This window comes from Netta rufina (assembly GCF_964035555.1).
Source record: "Netta rufina genome assembly, chromosome: 5".
NCBI classification, from domain to species: Eukaryota; Metazoa; Chordata; class Aves; order Anseriformes; family Anatidae; genus Netta; species Netta rufina.
In genome coordinates, this window is record NC_140128.1 from 7,501,352 (window position 1) to 7,513,057 (window position 11,706).

Here is an 11,706-nt window from a genome sequence, read left to right on the forward strand (position 1 = left end):
CGGCGGCGGGCGGGCGGGCGGAGAGCGGGGGCGCGGAGCGGTGCGGAGCGGTGCGGAGCGGTGCGGAGCGGTGCGGGCGCGCTCCCCGGGGGCGCCGGGAGCGGAGGGTGCTATGGTGGGCGCTGTGCTTCCCGCAGGTCACAGCGGCGTGAACCAGCTCGGCGGGGTGTTCGTCAACGGGAGGCCGCTGCCCGACTCCACGCGGCAGAAGATCGTGGAACTCGCGCACAGCGGAGCGCGGCCCTGCGACATCTCCCGAATCCTGCAGGTGAAGGCGGCGGCGCCCCCGCTCCTCCCGCTGCCCCCTCGGCAGCGCCCGGCCGCCGCTGGCCGCGCTCCCCGCCGGCCCCCCACACCCACCCACGTTCCAGCCTAATAAAGCGTCCAGCTGCCCACCTCCGCTGCCGCTGCGGCTAGACCTCGCCGTGCATATCTGTATCTCTGTATGCCTTTTGAAATACCTCTGAAAACCTTTTGATTTATATATTTTTTTTCCCGCCTGGTGATGACCCGCACTCTCGTTACAGTTAGCTCGCTGTAAGCAACCGAATTGTACGGCTCGGCAGGATTTCGGTTCCTCTCCTCCCCCTTCCCCCTATATTCCCCCTATATTTACTTATGATTTTGTAAGACCTGTATGCATTTGGCGTGGCTTACTGCTTTCTTATTTTTCCTTTTTTTTTTAATTTCTATTTTTTTTTTTTTTTAAAAAAACACCATCAAAAAACAACCCTCGAAGCCACCCTGTTTTAGCCCAGAATCTGTCTTTACAGACACTAACGCGATCTGGCGCAGCTCAGGGGTACATTGTAAATGTAGGTCTCGATAACCCCTCGCTCACCCCGTCCCCCGCAAGTGCTGTCTGAGGACGATGGAGACTAGTCTGGCATAGCTATTGTTCGGATTTAAGGCATATTTTAAGATTAGTACTAAAGGAATTACGTTTTGACCAGATTTTTTTTTTCTTCCAAATGTTTTTAAAGTAGCACTTTTGTAGAGGATAGGGCCACAAATGTAATTTTTTTTTTTTTTAAGAAAAAAAAAAAAAAAGACTCTCTAAGTAAGTTCTCATACCATTTAAGGTATATTTTTGTGTTATAGACCCATGCAGATGCAAAAGTCCAAGTGCTGGACAATCAAAACGTAAGCTTGTCATTGTTTAATGCATACTTAAACAATTTTATTTTTGTCTTGAAATTATTAATAATGTGATTTTCTGTCCGCTTCCCTATCCAGGTGTCGAATGGATGTGTGAGTAAAATTTTGGGCAGGTATTACGAAACTGGCTCCATCAGACCCAGGGCAATCGGAGGTAGTAAACCGAGAGTAGCGACTCCAGAAGTTGTAAGCAAAATAGCGCAGTATAAACGAGAGTGCCCCTCCATCTTTGCGTGGGAGATTCGAGACAGATTACTATCAGAGGGGGTCTGTACCAACGATAATATACCCAGTGTAAGTTCATGAAAAAAAAACCTTCCTGTGTGCTGTGTACAATGCTGGGTAGCTGTAGCGAGCCTCTGCTTCCTTTGTTTTGATATCAGCTGAGAGGATAGCAGGTTCACATCATTTGCATGTGGCAGGGTCAGACGCATTTTTTCATACAGAATCTGACAAATGCCTTTAAGGAGGGGAGAAAAAAAAAAAAAAAAAAAAGCAACAACAACAAAAAACCGCGGTCACCCCTGCGCCTGGCGCCTCAGGACTGCGAGCATCAGTGGAAGCCATCACTCTGCTTTTGCAGGGCTGGGGCCGGGGCTTTTTCGCTCGGTCCGTCCGTCCGTCCGTCCGTCCGTCCGCAGCTCCGGCGGCCGCGGCGCGGAGGGGCGCGGGGGCTGAGCGGGTGGCTCGGGGGGAGCGCGCTACCGCCCTACCATTGCCTTTCTGTCCTCTGCCTTGCAGGTGTCGTCGATAAACAGAGTCCTACGCAACCTGGCTAGCGAAAAGCAACAGATGGGTGCCGACGGGATGTACGACAAGCTAAGGATGCTGAACGGGCAGACGGGGACCTGGGGCACCCGGCCCGGCTGGTACCCCGGCACCTCGGTACCCGGGCAGCCCGCCCAAGGTAAGGCAGCGCCCGGCCTGGCGCGGCTCGGCTCGGCTCGGTTCGTTTCGGCCTCGGTTCCCCTCCTGGGCTCCTCTCCCGGTCCCCCGGCCGCCCGCTGCGCTCCGCAGGCAGCCCTCTGCCGGGGGCACCCGGCGCTTGCCTCCCTCCGCCGCCTCCCCGGGCGGCCGTGGGGACCCGTGGGGACCGTGGGGACCCGTGGGGACCGTGGGCAGGAGGTGCCGCCCAAGCCGGCTCCGTGCTCCCCGGCCGGCACCGGAGCCTGGCGGGCCGGCAGAGCGGTGGCTGTGTCCGTCGGGCTGATTGTGGTTCCTCCTCAATGGGCCCGGAACAACTTGGTAAATATAGGAAACTGTTTATCCTGAAGATTAATAGGTATTTGTTGTAGGAATGACAAGGGGATAATATGAAGGATAATGGGATGTTACGTTACATACTTAAGATGGTTAATGGCTTCTTTTTGAATACGGGCTCTGTTGAGGCTCGGCTCTCCCCGGCTGTGGTCATTCCTTTAGAAGAGGTGTCTATATACAACAACCTGCTTTTTGTTTTCATCCCGCAAGGAAAAAAAAATCAGTAACAGTGTGCGGAGTATCTGGTACAAAGGATGTTTCTGTCACACGCAAGAATTTGTTATGGGAACAATTCTGTCGCTATGTAATTGCTCATTAGAGATCGTTTTGTTTCTCATTAAGGCGACATGAATAAGCGTCTAGTTGAAGGAGACAGCTGTAGAAATGTTCCACAGGAGACCTCTGGACACGATATGGCACCGCTTGCCAATTAGACATGTCAGTTTTAAGAGAAGAAAACAATCTATGAAGGACACTAGAAAGATAGAGCGGAGCCCCCTGTCCCCCCCCCGCCCCCACTTTTTTTTTTTTTAATTATTATTATTATTTTTTTCCCCCCCGTTTCGGCCCGGGGTCCCCCCGCCGAGCAGGGCCAGCCCCGGCCGGCAGCCGCCTCGCCCGGCCCCGCTCCCTCGGCCCCACCTGTCCCGGCCGGGCCCCCCCGCGCCCAGCCCCAGAGCCCCGGAGCCCGTCCAGCCGCCCCCTTTCCCTCTGCCGCCCTTCCCCCGGCGGGTGCGGAGCCCTGCGAGGTCTCCGCGGGGCAGCTCGGTCCCGGGGAGGGGGTCCGGGACCCCCTCGACCCCCCCCCGAGAGCCCCCAAAATCGGCGAGGCGCAGCCGGGGCTGGCGAGAGAGAGGGGGGGGGGGGGCGGGCAGGCACTTAAGGCGCCCGGCCCGCCAAATTAAAATTAATAAAATGGGTTTCGTCTGGAATATTCATGCTCCCTCTAATGCTTTTCCCTCGCAGGGGTATGTTGCTGGATTTTAAGAGTCCATTACTCAAAAAGCATAAGGCGAGGTTAGGTCTCAGAGGGGTACAAATATGGTCTCAATCTGATAAACGCCATGCAGCAGTGAATAAAATAATGGATACACGAGGGCTGACAGAACAAAAAGAGACATCTCTATCCAGGAGAAATTCTCCAGTGATTTAGTGGTTTTAGGGATCACTGAGACACTGTTTCTTATCTTTTTTTTTTTCTTTCCTCCCTCTCTTATAAGACTAAAGCCTTCTATAGGATTTAGACACTTTCTCTTTCAACAGATGCTACAATGTTTTGATCCCAGCTCTATAGCTGAGAGGTGCCGCAATTGGTTTGCTATCTTTTTTTGCTTGTTTTCCGCCTCACTGATTAAGACACTAAGAAACTAAGGAATGATTTTATTTCCCAGCGTCTTTTTTTTTTTTTTTTTTTTTTTTTTTTTCTTCCAGGAAACAAATCCTATACCCAGCGTCAGATGGTCTGGCTATAGGATAATAGGGACGGACATTCACTCGCTTTCTTACGGATTAGGTCTGGAAGGTGGAACAGCCCTATTGAGATCGCTCCTTTTAGGGGCTTCTTAAAAAAAAAAAAAAACTGCCCCCCCCTCCAAAAAAAAAAAAAAAAAAAAAGGAAAGAAAAAAAAAAAAAGAGGGGCTTTTAGGGAGACATCTTAATAGCCGGCGCGGGGTTTTAGGGCCACTTTGCGACCAGGTGAACTCCTCAGAGCCCGTTCGCGTGGGGAGCGCACCGGGAAAGGGGGCTCGGGGCGAGCCCCGCCGGCGCGGGGGGCAGCGGCCGTCCCCTGCGCCCCCGGCCGCCCCCTCGCCCCCCGCGCAGCGCCCCGCGGCCCGGCGCGGACAGTGATGGATGAGGCCGGTGGCGGAGGTTACGCGGAGGCCCCCGCCCCGGGCGGCCGCGGCCCCCGGCGCTGCCACCAGCGCTTGGCAGGGCGGCTGCCCCGCCGCGACGGCGCTCCCCGGGCCCGGCGGCTTTGTGTGCCCCTGAAAGGCAGCCCCCGGCTATTCACCCGCCGCCGGCCGCCTCAATGGGGCTGCGGCCGCCCATATGGTGACCACTGCCGCTGAATCCCTGTGTTTAAATGGGGGAGAAAGTTCGGGTTTTAAAACATTTCAAAGTGCTTGAAAGGGTCCCACCAGATCCTGTCACAATTCCCCCCGAGCTTTGAAGGCCGGGGCCATTGTTAGCCGATTATAAATGATATTACTTTAAAGTTGATTTCCCACAATATTTAAAGGATGTAGCGGGAGTGTTGCTATTTATTTTTGGCGTAACTTTGCAAGGGAATTAGCATAAGTAGCCCATGCGCCCCTCGCTCCGGCTCCCCTTTTATGCCACATCAAAACGCCCTGGAAAAGGCGCCGTGAAAGGAGCCGGGGGAGCTCCTCGAGGGACGGCGACTTCGCCGCTCCCCGGCCAGCGGCCGCCGGGGCCCCGGGCAGCGCTGCGCGCCCACCCCGCGCAGGATGCGCGCAAGCCTTGCGCGCCCCGCGGCAGGCGGCGCAGGGAAGCGGCGGCGATGCCCCGGGGAGAGGCGCGGCGCCGAGCGCCCTGCCAAGCGCTCAGCTGCAGAGGAGCACGTTCAGCCCCGTGAGCGAACCCGCTCCCGTTTCTTTTAAAATTACATGTTAAAATTTTTAAAAGAAATCTTACTTTTCTCTGGTGCAACACATTACAAAGAATGGACAGTCCTTTTATCTAAATATAAAATTCCATTTTCAGCAATTATAGCCTGTTCTTGGTGATGATATAATTACAGCTGTGCTCAGTAATAGGTGTCAAGGCAATGCACACTCATACAATAGTTGAATAAAACTGCAGAACAATGCAGGCACTTCTAAATTCACAACCTTTAAAATGAAATTGACTGTGCAGAATTCAAATAAAAACTGGATAAATATTTTTTAAAAAAGATTACAAGCTTGGTTTGGTTTCTTAATAGCATTTTCTGCAAACCTATCAACATCTAATTGATTAGATAGGAATTACTGATTATAGATAATCTGAAATACTGAACATCGCTATTTTAAATATAGCAATAGGTAAATAAATTCAGCAGGCAGAGGAGACTGCCACGGCACTTCAGCAGCGATTCGGATAAAGATTCACTTTCAGGGGAAGGGATTTTTACGCAGGTTTTATTCCAGAGGAAAAATGAAACGAAGTTTAGACCAGGCGATTGCAATTCTTCATCTCTAATGTTTCCGATAGCACTGGAAAATGAAACGTTCCCGTGTTACCTGCGTCGTTAGTGCGGTATCACTTTGATACCCAAGACGGTTTTAAGAAAGGGTGTCGGCAAACGTGGCCGAACTTGTCCCCGCTTGCATTATTTCTCCGATAGCAACCTTAAAACAGGGGTATGGGCATTTCAGTTTCCTCCTCTCCTTTCCGCAGACGGCTGTCCGCAGCAGGAGGGAGGAGGGGAGAACACGAACTCCATCAGCTCCAATGGGGAAGATTCAGATGAGGCCCAGATGAGACTTCAGCTGAAAAGAAAGCTGCAGAGAAATAGGACATCCTTTACCCAAGAGCAAATCGAAGCCCTTGAGAAAGGTGGGTGACATTTGCCTGTGACTGAAACAGGAGAGAAAAGCAAAATGTGCCCCGGCTACAGTAAGAGCTAAACAGAAGCGTATAAGGCATTTACGTGCCTGATACGGCTGTGCGATAAGATATGAAGATATTATACAATAGGCTGTTGAGATACATGTTTAGATCTTAAATCCGTGGCTCCCTCCGTGCTATTTTATTCACCATGCTCGCTGCGGTATGCGAGGAGAAGCTGTAGAAAGGTTTTCGAAGGGAAGGTTGTGGGGCACAGCTCCCATCTCAGAACCGGTGTTGCATCCTGGGCTGCTCTCTTGTCCCTGCCTGGGCGTGGGGACAAACCTCCTCCTGCCGATGGTGCCCGTGGCTCCAGCAGGGCGAGGGCCAGGCAGCCAGTGCTGGCAGCAGTGCTCGGTGCCGGCCTCTCATTTCTGTCTGTCCCCAGCGCTGCTGCTGCCCGGGGCTGGCAGCGGGTGCCCTTTTCCCTGACCCTTCCTGGGTGCACCCTCCTGCGACCCAGTGCAGCTCTCTGTCCTGATTTTCTGCTGCTCTTCAGCCGTGTGCCACTTTGCTTCTTGGTGACGGGGTCAGAGCTGCCTCGGGGACCCCCTCAGCAGGGGCAGAAGCCCCATACCCTGCTCGGCACTTCTCAGGAGAGGCCAGCATTGCGCCCAGCCCTGCCCGTCCCCCAGTAGGCAAGGTGTCCTGCCCAGCACACGCACGCAGGCGGGAGGGGAGGCTCAGCTTCGCTCCTGCACCAGCGTTTCTTACAGGCTCCGAGAGCACCGGCAGCGCCAGCACAGTTGTGACTCGACCAGCAGCTGCGTTAAATCTTTACGGCTCATGCAACAATATTTTCCTCTGCAGAATTCGAGAGGACCCACTACCCCGATGTGTTTGCAAGAGAGAGACTAGCTGCTAAAATAGACCTGCCTGAAGCAAGAATACAGGTACAGAGTTGCTGTGTAATTATCGCTATTATTGTTCTTGTTATTACCATTACGGTTTCTTATGACTGGCTGCTCAAAGCACAGGGCTGCCACTGTTTACAGTCGGGTATTTGGCCATCTCCTCCTTCGGGAAAATAACAGCACATGGGGTTTGCTTTAGGAAGCTGCTTTGTGACAGGGCGAGGCAGCCTTGTACCAGCGCTGCCTTGGGGTACCTGGAGGAGCCCACGAGCCCCTCACCTTGTCGGCTCACTCATGCCTACAAAATGCTGTTGCTTCCAGGTGTGGTTTTCTAACAGAAGGGCCAAATGGAGAAGGGAAGAGAAGCTGAGGAACCAGCGAAGACAAGCCAGCAACACTCCCAGCCACATTCCCATCAGCAGTAGTTTCAGCACAAGCGTTTACCAGCCGATCCCGCAGCCAACCACCCCCGGTAATGCAGCGAATCCACCCTCTCGGGACAGTCAGACTCTGGGACTGTGTCGCCGTGCGTCACGTGCTTGAACTAATGTCTTCGTCTATCTGTCTATTCTATTATAGTTTCCTCTTTCACATCAGGTTCCATGTTGGGCAGGACGGACACGGCGCTCACAAACACGTACAGCGCGCTGCCGCCCATGCCCAGCTTCACCATGGCCAACAACCTGCCTATGCAAGTGAGTCCGGCACGGCCGTGCCCGCGCTCGGGGGGCTCCTGCCTGCTGGGGCAGGTGGGAATGAGAGGGATCCTCCTCCGCGGTGTTTTACGCGGGTTATGAGCCCGAAACACGCCGCGGGGAAACCGGCACCAAAAACAGATGCCCTCTTTTGGAGGAGGCACAAGGGAGAGGGCACTGAGAGCGACCGTGCTCGGATGAGCCCCTCTGCAGGATCCAGAAAGAGAAAAATCCTCAGAATTGCGAGGCGACAGATCTGGTGTGAAAAAAAAAAACAAAACACCTTATGGGGCAAAAAACCCCGCCCCACGGTTAACCCATGGAGCGCGGTGGTGCGGTGTTGGGACTGCCGCCTGCGTGCGCTGCCGGAGGGACGCGGTCCTCCCGCTTAGGTGCTGCGGCGGCGGCGCGTTAGGAACACCTGAGAGAGGGGAGGATGTGATTAGCATCAGTGGTTATGCTAGCTAAGCCAGAATTGCAAGAGCTGTCAATCCTCATGCCTGAAAGCATTAGCTGATCACCAGCTGGGTTAGGAAGAAATCTATTCCTTTGGGGTCTGTTTCTATAGACCTTTCAGATGCAAAATTCCTCCTTTTTTAATGGTGGGGTTGGCCTAGGAAGGTGCTGGCCAATTACGGGAGTTTTGCAGCTTTGTCTGAGGCACACAGCATTGACCACTGCTGGAGACAGGCGAGCCGATTAGAGAGCCTGACTCCTCCGCTGCGGCAATTACCATGTTACTAATTGCTGAACCAAAATTAACCAAATAAAGTTAGAGTCTCTCAAGTTCAGGGAAAGGAATCGCGTCGGTTAAGTTGTTATTCCGCGATACTGGAGGCCGGCAGCGTGGCTCCCGGCGGGCTGGGAGCGGATGACAAAGGATCAAAGGGCTGACCCAGGGGGGCTCTGGGCAGAGCTGCAGCCCCCGACGCACGCGGCCGGGCAGCGACTGCGGTGCCCGAGCCCCCGGCAGCTCCCGTGGCCATGGCCGCGTGATGACCACGTCGGGACAGGAGGCTTGGTGTTGGGCTGCCAGCATCCCCCCCCTGCAGGGGTGCAGCTAGAGTAGTTCCTCCCCCCGGTGTTTGCATATTTCGTGCTGAGGCCGTCGGGATTTCTGTAGCTGGGGCGCATCGGGCTGTGCAGGCGGAGGAAATGCGTGCAGGCACGTTGGGTCTCGTGCTCCTGGAGCAGGAGTCGCCCAGCTCCACGTCCCCTTCTCGTGCCGCATCGCCTGGGTTTGCTGTGCCCTGATGGGGCTGCCCCAGCCCTGCCCGCTCCCCTGGCACCCGCCGCCTGTCCTGCCCCCAGCTCAGGGTGTTTTGGGGCTGGGGGTTTGGGTCAGTGGGGATGCTGGGCCAGCTGGGGCACCTTGTGCAACTAGCCGTGAGCTTCAGTTCTACCACCCGCAGTGTTTAGCTGCAGCAGTAAAGGTGAGGCAGGGCGCTAGCCCTGTGCTGTCTGGGGCTGCAAGTAGCACGGGCCCTCCTTCCTCTGCACAAGTAGGAAGAAGGCTCCGGTCCCTTGGCTTAGATACGTAACACCTTATTTAGCATCCACATGTAGCGACCGGCCCTCTGAGCCTATCTGACCACCCGTATCGTCTCTGTAGAGCAAGGAGCTGTGGGAAAGGGCTTGTCTGCGAGTAGGGTTTTACGTGTGGGCACCCAAGTTTGAGAACCCGCAGCTCATTCTGACTTGCGTGGAGGAAAACGCCTGCCCGTGCCGCCCGCTGGCCAGGAGCTTAATTAACGTGGCTTTGTGCCTTGGTGGATGCTTAACGCTCTTCTGTCCTTTGCTGCCGCAGCCCCCGGTACCCAGCCAGACCTCCTCCTACTCTTGCATGCTGCCCACCAGCCCCTCGGTGAACGGCCGGAGCTATGACACCTACACCCCCCCGCACATGCAGACACACATGAACAGCCAGCCGATGGGCACCTCTGGCACCACTTCCACAGGTGAGTGGCACCAGGGGGGGGTCTCGCAAGCCTTGGCCGCGGGTTCGGCAGCTCAGCAAGCCAGGCTGCCAGGGAAGGGTAGAGGGGAGACGGCAGGTTAATGGACATCCCGATAGCTGGAGGGTGAAAAGCTCCTTGTCGAGGCCCCAGTCCTGCACAGCCCTCAGGGCATGCCGGGACCCTAGCAGTGTACAGCAGCATTTGCTGTGAAATATCAGCGCAGCCATGCATGCCGTGAGGTTAAACGCACGTGAAAGCGTTTGCGGGGCTGAGCGTGTTTCTACCGTGTCTGTGTCAGAGGCTGTTTTTTTGCTAAGGGTCTGAAGTTATCTAAGAGGCGGGTAACCTGTAGAAATACTGACCTGCGCTAAGAAGGCACAATAGGGTAATAAAGGGTAAGCGTCAGCATAACCGGGAGCAAGCTAGGCACATTTGAGAAAATGGAAATGCTCGGTGTATTTTGGGCTGAATTCCCAACTGATACAAATGAGCCGAGGCTCTGCCATCTATCCCAACGCGTGACAGTTTATTCATAACAACAACTCAGTCAGACGTGCACAGGTTTTTAAAATAGAGCCCCCTGGCATCCCCGACCTGATTCTGCAGGTTGGTAGACGGCGAGGTTTCATACTCATAAATCTGAAACAGGAGAGCAAAAATTGTGCTATGTATAGAAAAACTAAAATATCCATTTTCCCACTCAATTTTCAGGTCTCATTTCCCCTGGAGTGTCAGTTCCAGTTCAAGTTCCTGGCAGTGAACCTGATATGTCTCAATACTGGCCAAGATTACAGTAAAACATGTGTTAATTCTGTAAATGACTATATGGACAACAGTTGGATGTTCAGCAGTATTTTCTAAAGGAAGAATGGCTCTCAGAGTACTTCTGTACTGCAACTGTGCCCTATGCTGTAACACATGGAAAAGACTTTAACATGGACCTTTGTACACTGAAGGCATTATATCGGTTGGAACAAATCTTCATTTTGGTATCCAAACTTTTATTCATTTTGGTGTATTATTTGTAAATGGGCATTTGTATGTTATAACGAAAAAAAAAAAAAGAACAATGTAGACTGGATGGATGTTTGATCTGTGTTGGTCATGAAGTTGTTTTAAGAAAAAAAAAAAAAGAAAAGGAAAAAAAAAAAAAGAAGCCATGATCAACAAGCTTTGCCACGAATTTAAGAGTTTTATCAAGATATATCGAATACTTCTACCAATCTGTTCATAGATTATGGATTGATGTTCCAAGTTTGTATCATTCCATTGCATATAACTAAACCTGGAACAATACGCACTAGATTTATGTAAGAAAAATATCTGTTGGTATTTCCAAAGGTTGTTAATGGACGAAGCTATGTGCAAACAAGGGTTAAGAGAGAACTTCGATGAAGAAAAGACTTTGATAGATAAAAGGTAGATTGTGTCTTCGATATAATCCAATTTGTTTTATGTCGAAATGTAAGTATTTGTCTTCCCTAGAAATCTCCCAGAATGATTTCTATAATAAAGTTAATTTCATTTATATTTGACAAGAATATTCTATAGATGTTTTATACACATTTTCATGCATCATACGTTTCTTTTTGGTCGGCAAAAGTTAATTGTTCTTAGATATAGTTGTACTACTGTTCACAGTCCAATCATTTTTGTGCATCTAGAATTCATTCCTAATCAATTAAAAGTGCTTGCAAGAGTTTTAAACTTAAGTGTTTTGAAGTTGTTCACAACTACATATCAGAATTAACCATTGTTGATTGTAAAAACCATGCCAAAGCCTTTGTATTTCCTTTATTATACTATTTTCTTTTTAACCTTATAGTGTGGTGTTGCAAATTTTGTTACTGTGTTAGGTTACCCTTCCTGAGTTTTATTTTGAGTTTATTTTCTGTTTGCAGTAAGGAGGGTTCTCACGAGCCGTCTTTATAGACCTTCAGCACTTCCACCAGCCTGTAATTTGGGCTAACAAAAAGAAGATAGGTTCACATCTCTAATTGCAGTTAGGGAGCAGGAGGAGGCTGTTTATTTAGCCCAGGTTTCTGGGGATGCTCTAAATGAACTCCAGAGACGAGCAGGATTTCCAGCGGGGACTTTGAATTGTGCCAGGCTGTGTTGGTGAAGGGATACGCGTGCGCCTATCGGCTGTATACGTGACGTCCGTAGGGACA

At 52.1% G+C, this 11,706-nt stretch overlaps 1 protein-coding gene across 1 annotated transcript in view; it reads left to right on the forward strand.

The window, feature by feature from the left end:
* PAX6 (paired box 6) overlaps nucleotides 1-10,332 on the forward strand; it is a gene marked incomplete at both ends in the record, with an annotated part of 10,831 nt that extends 499 nt beyond the window's left edge. The window contains 10 exon segments of the mRNA XM_084287323.1: nucleotides 138-268; nucleotides 1,102-1,143; nucleotides 1,237-1,452; nucleotides 1,900-2,065; nucleotides 5,819-5,977; nucleotides 6,839-6,921; nucleotides 7,204-7,354; nucleotides 7,462-7,577; nucleotides 9,385-9,535; nucleotides 10,247-10,332. Coding sequence (XP_084143449.1) covers nucleotides 138-268; nucleotides 1,102-1,143; nucleotides 1,237-1,452; nucleotides 1,900-2,065; nucleotides 5,819-5,977; nucleotides 6,839-6,921; nucleotides 7,204-7,354; nucleotides 7,462-7,577; nucleotides 9,385-9,535; nucleotides 10,247-10,332 — 1,301 coding nt within the window.
* Between the last annotated feature and the right edge of the window lie 1,374 nt (nucleotides 10,333-11,706).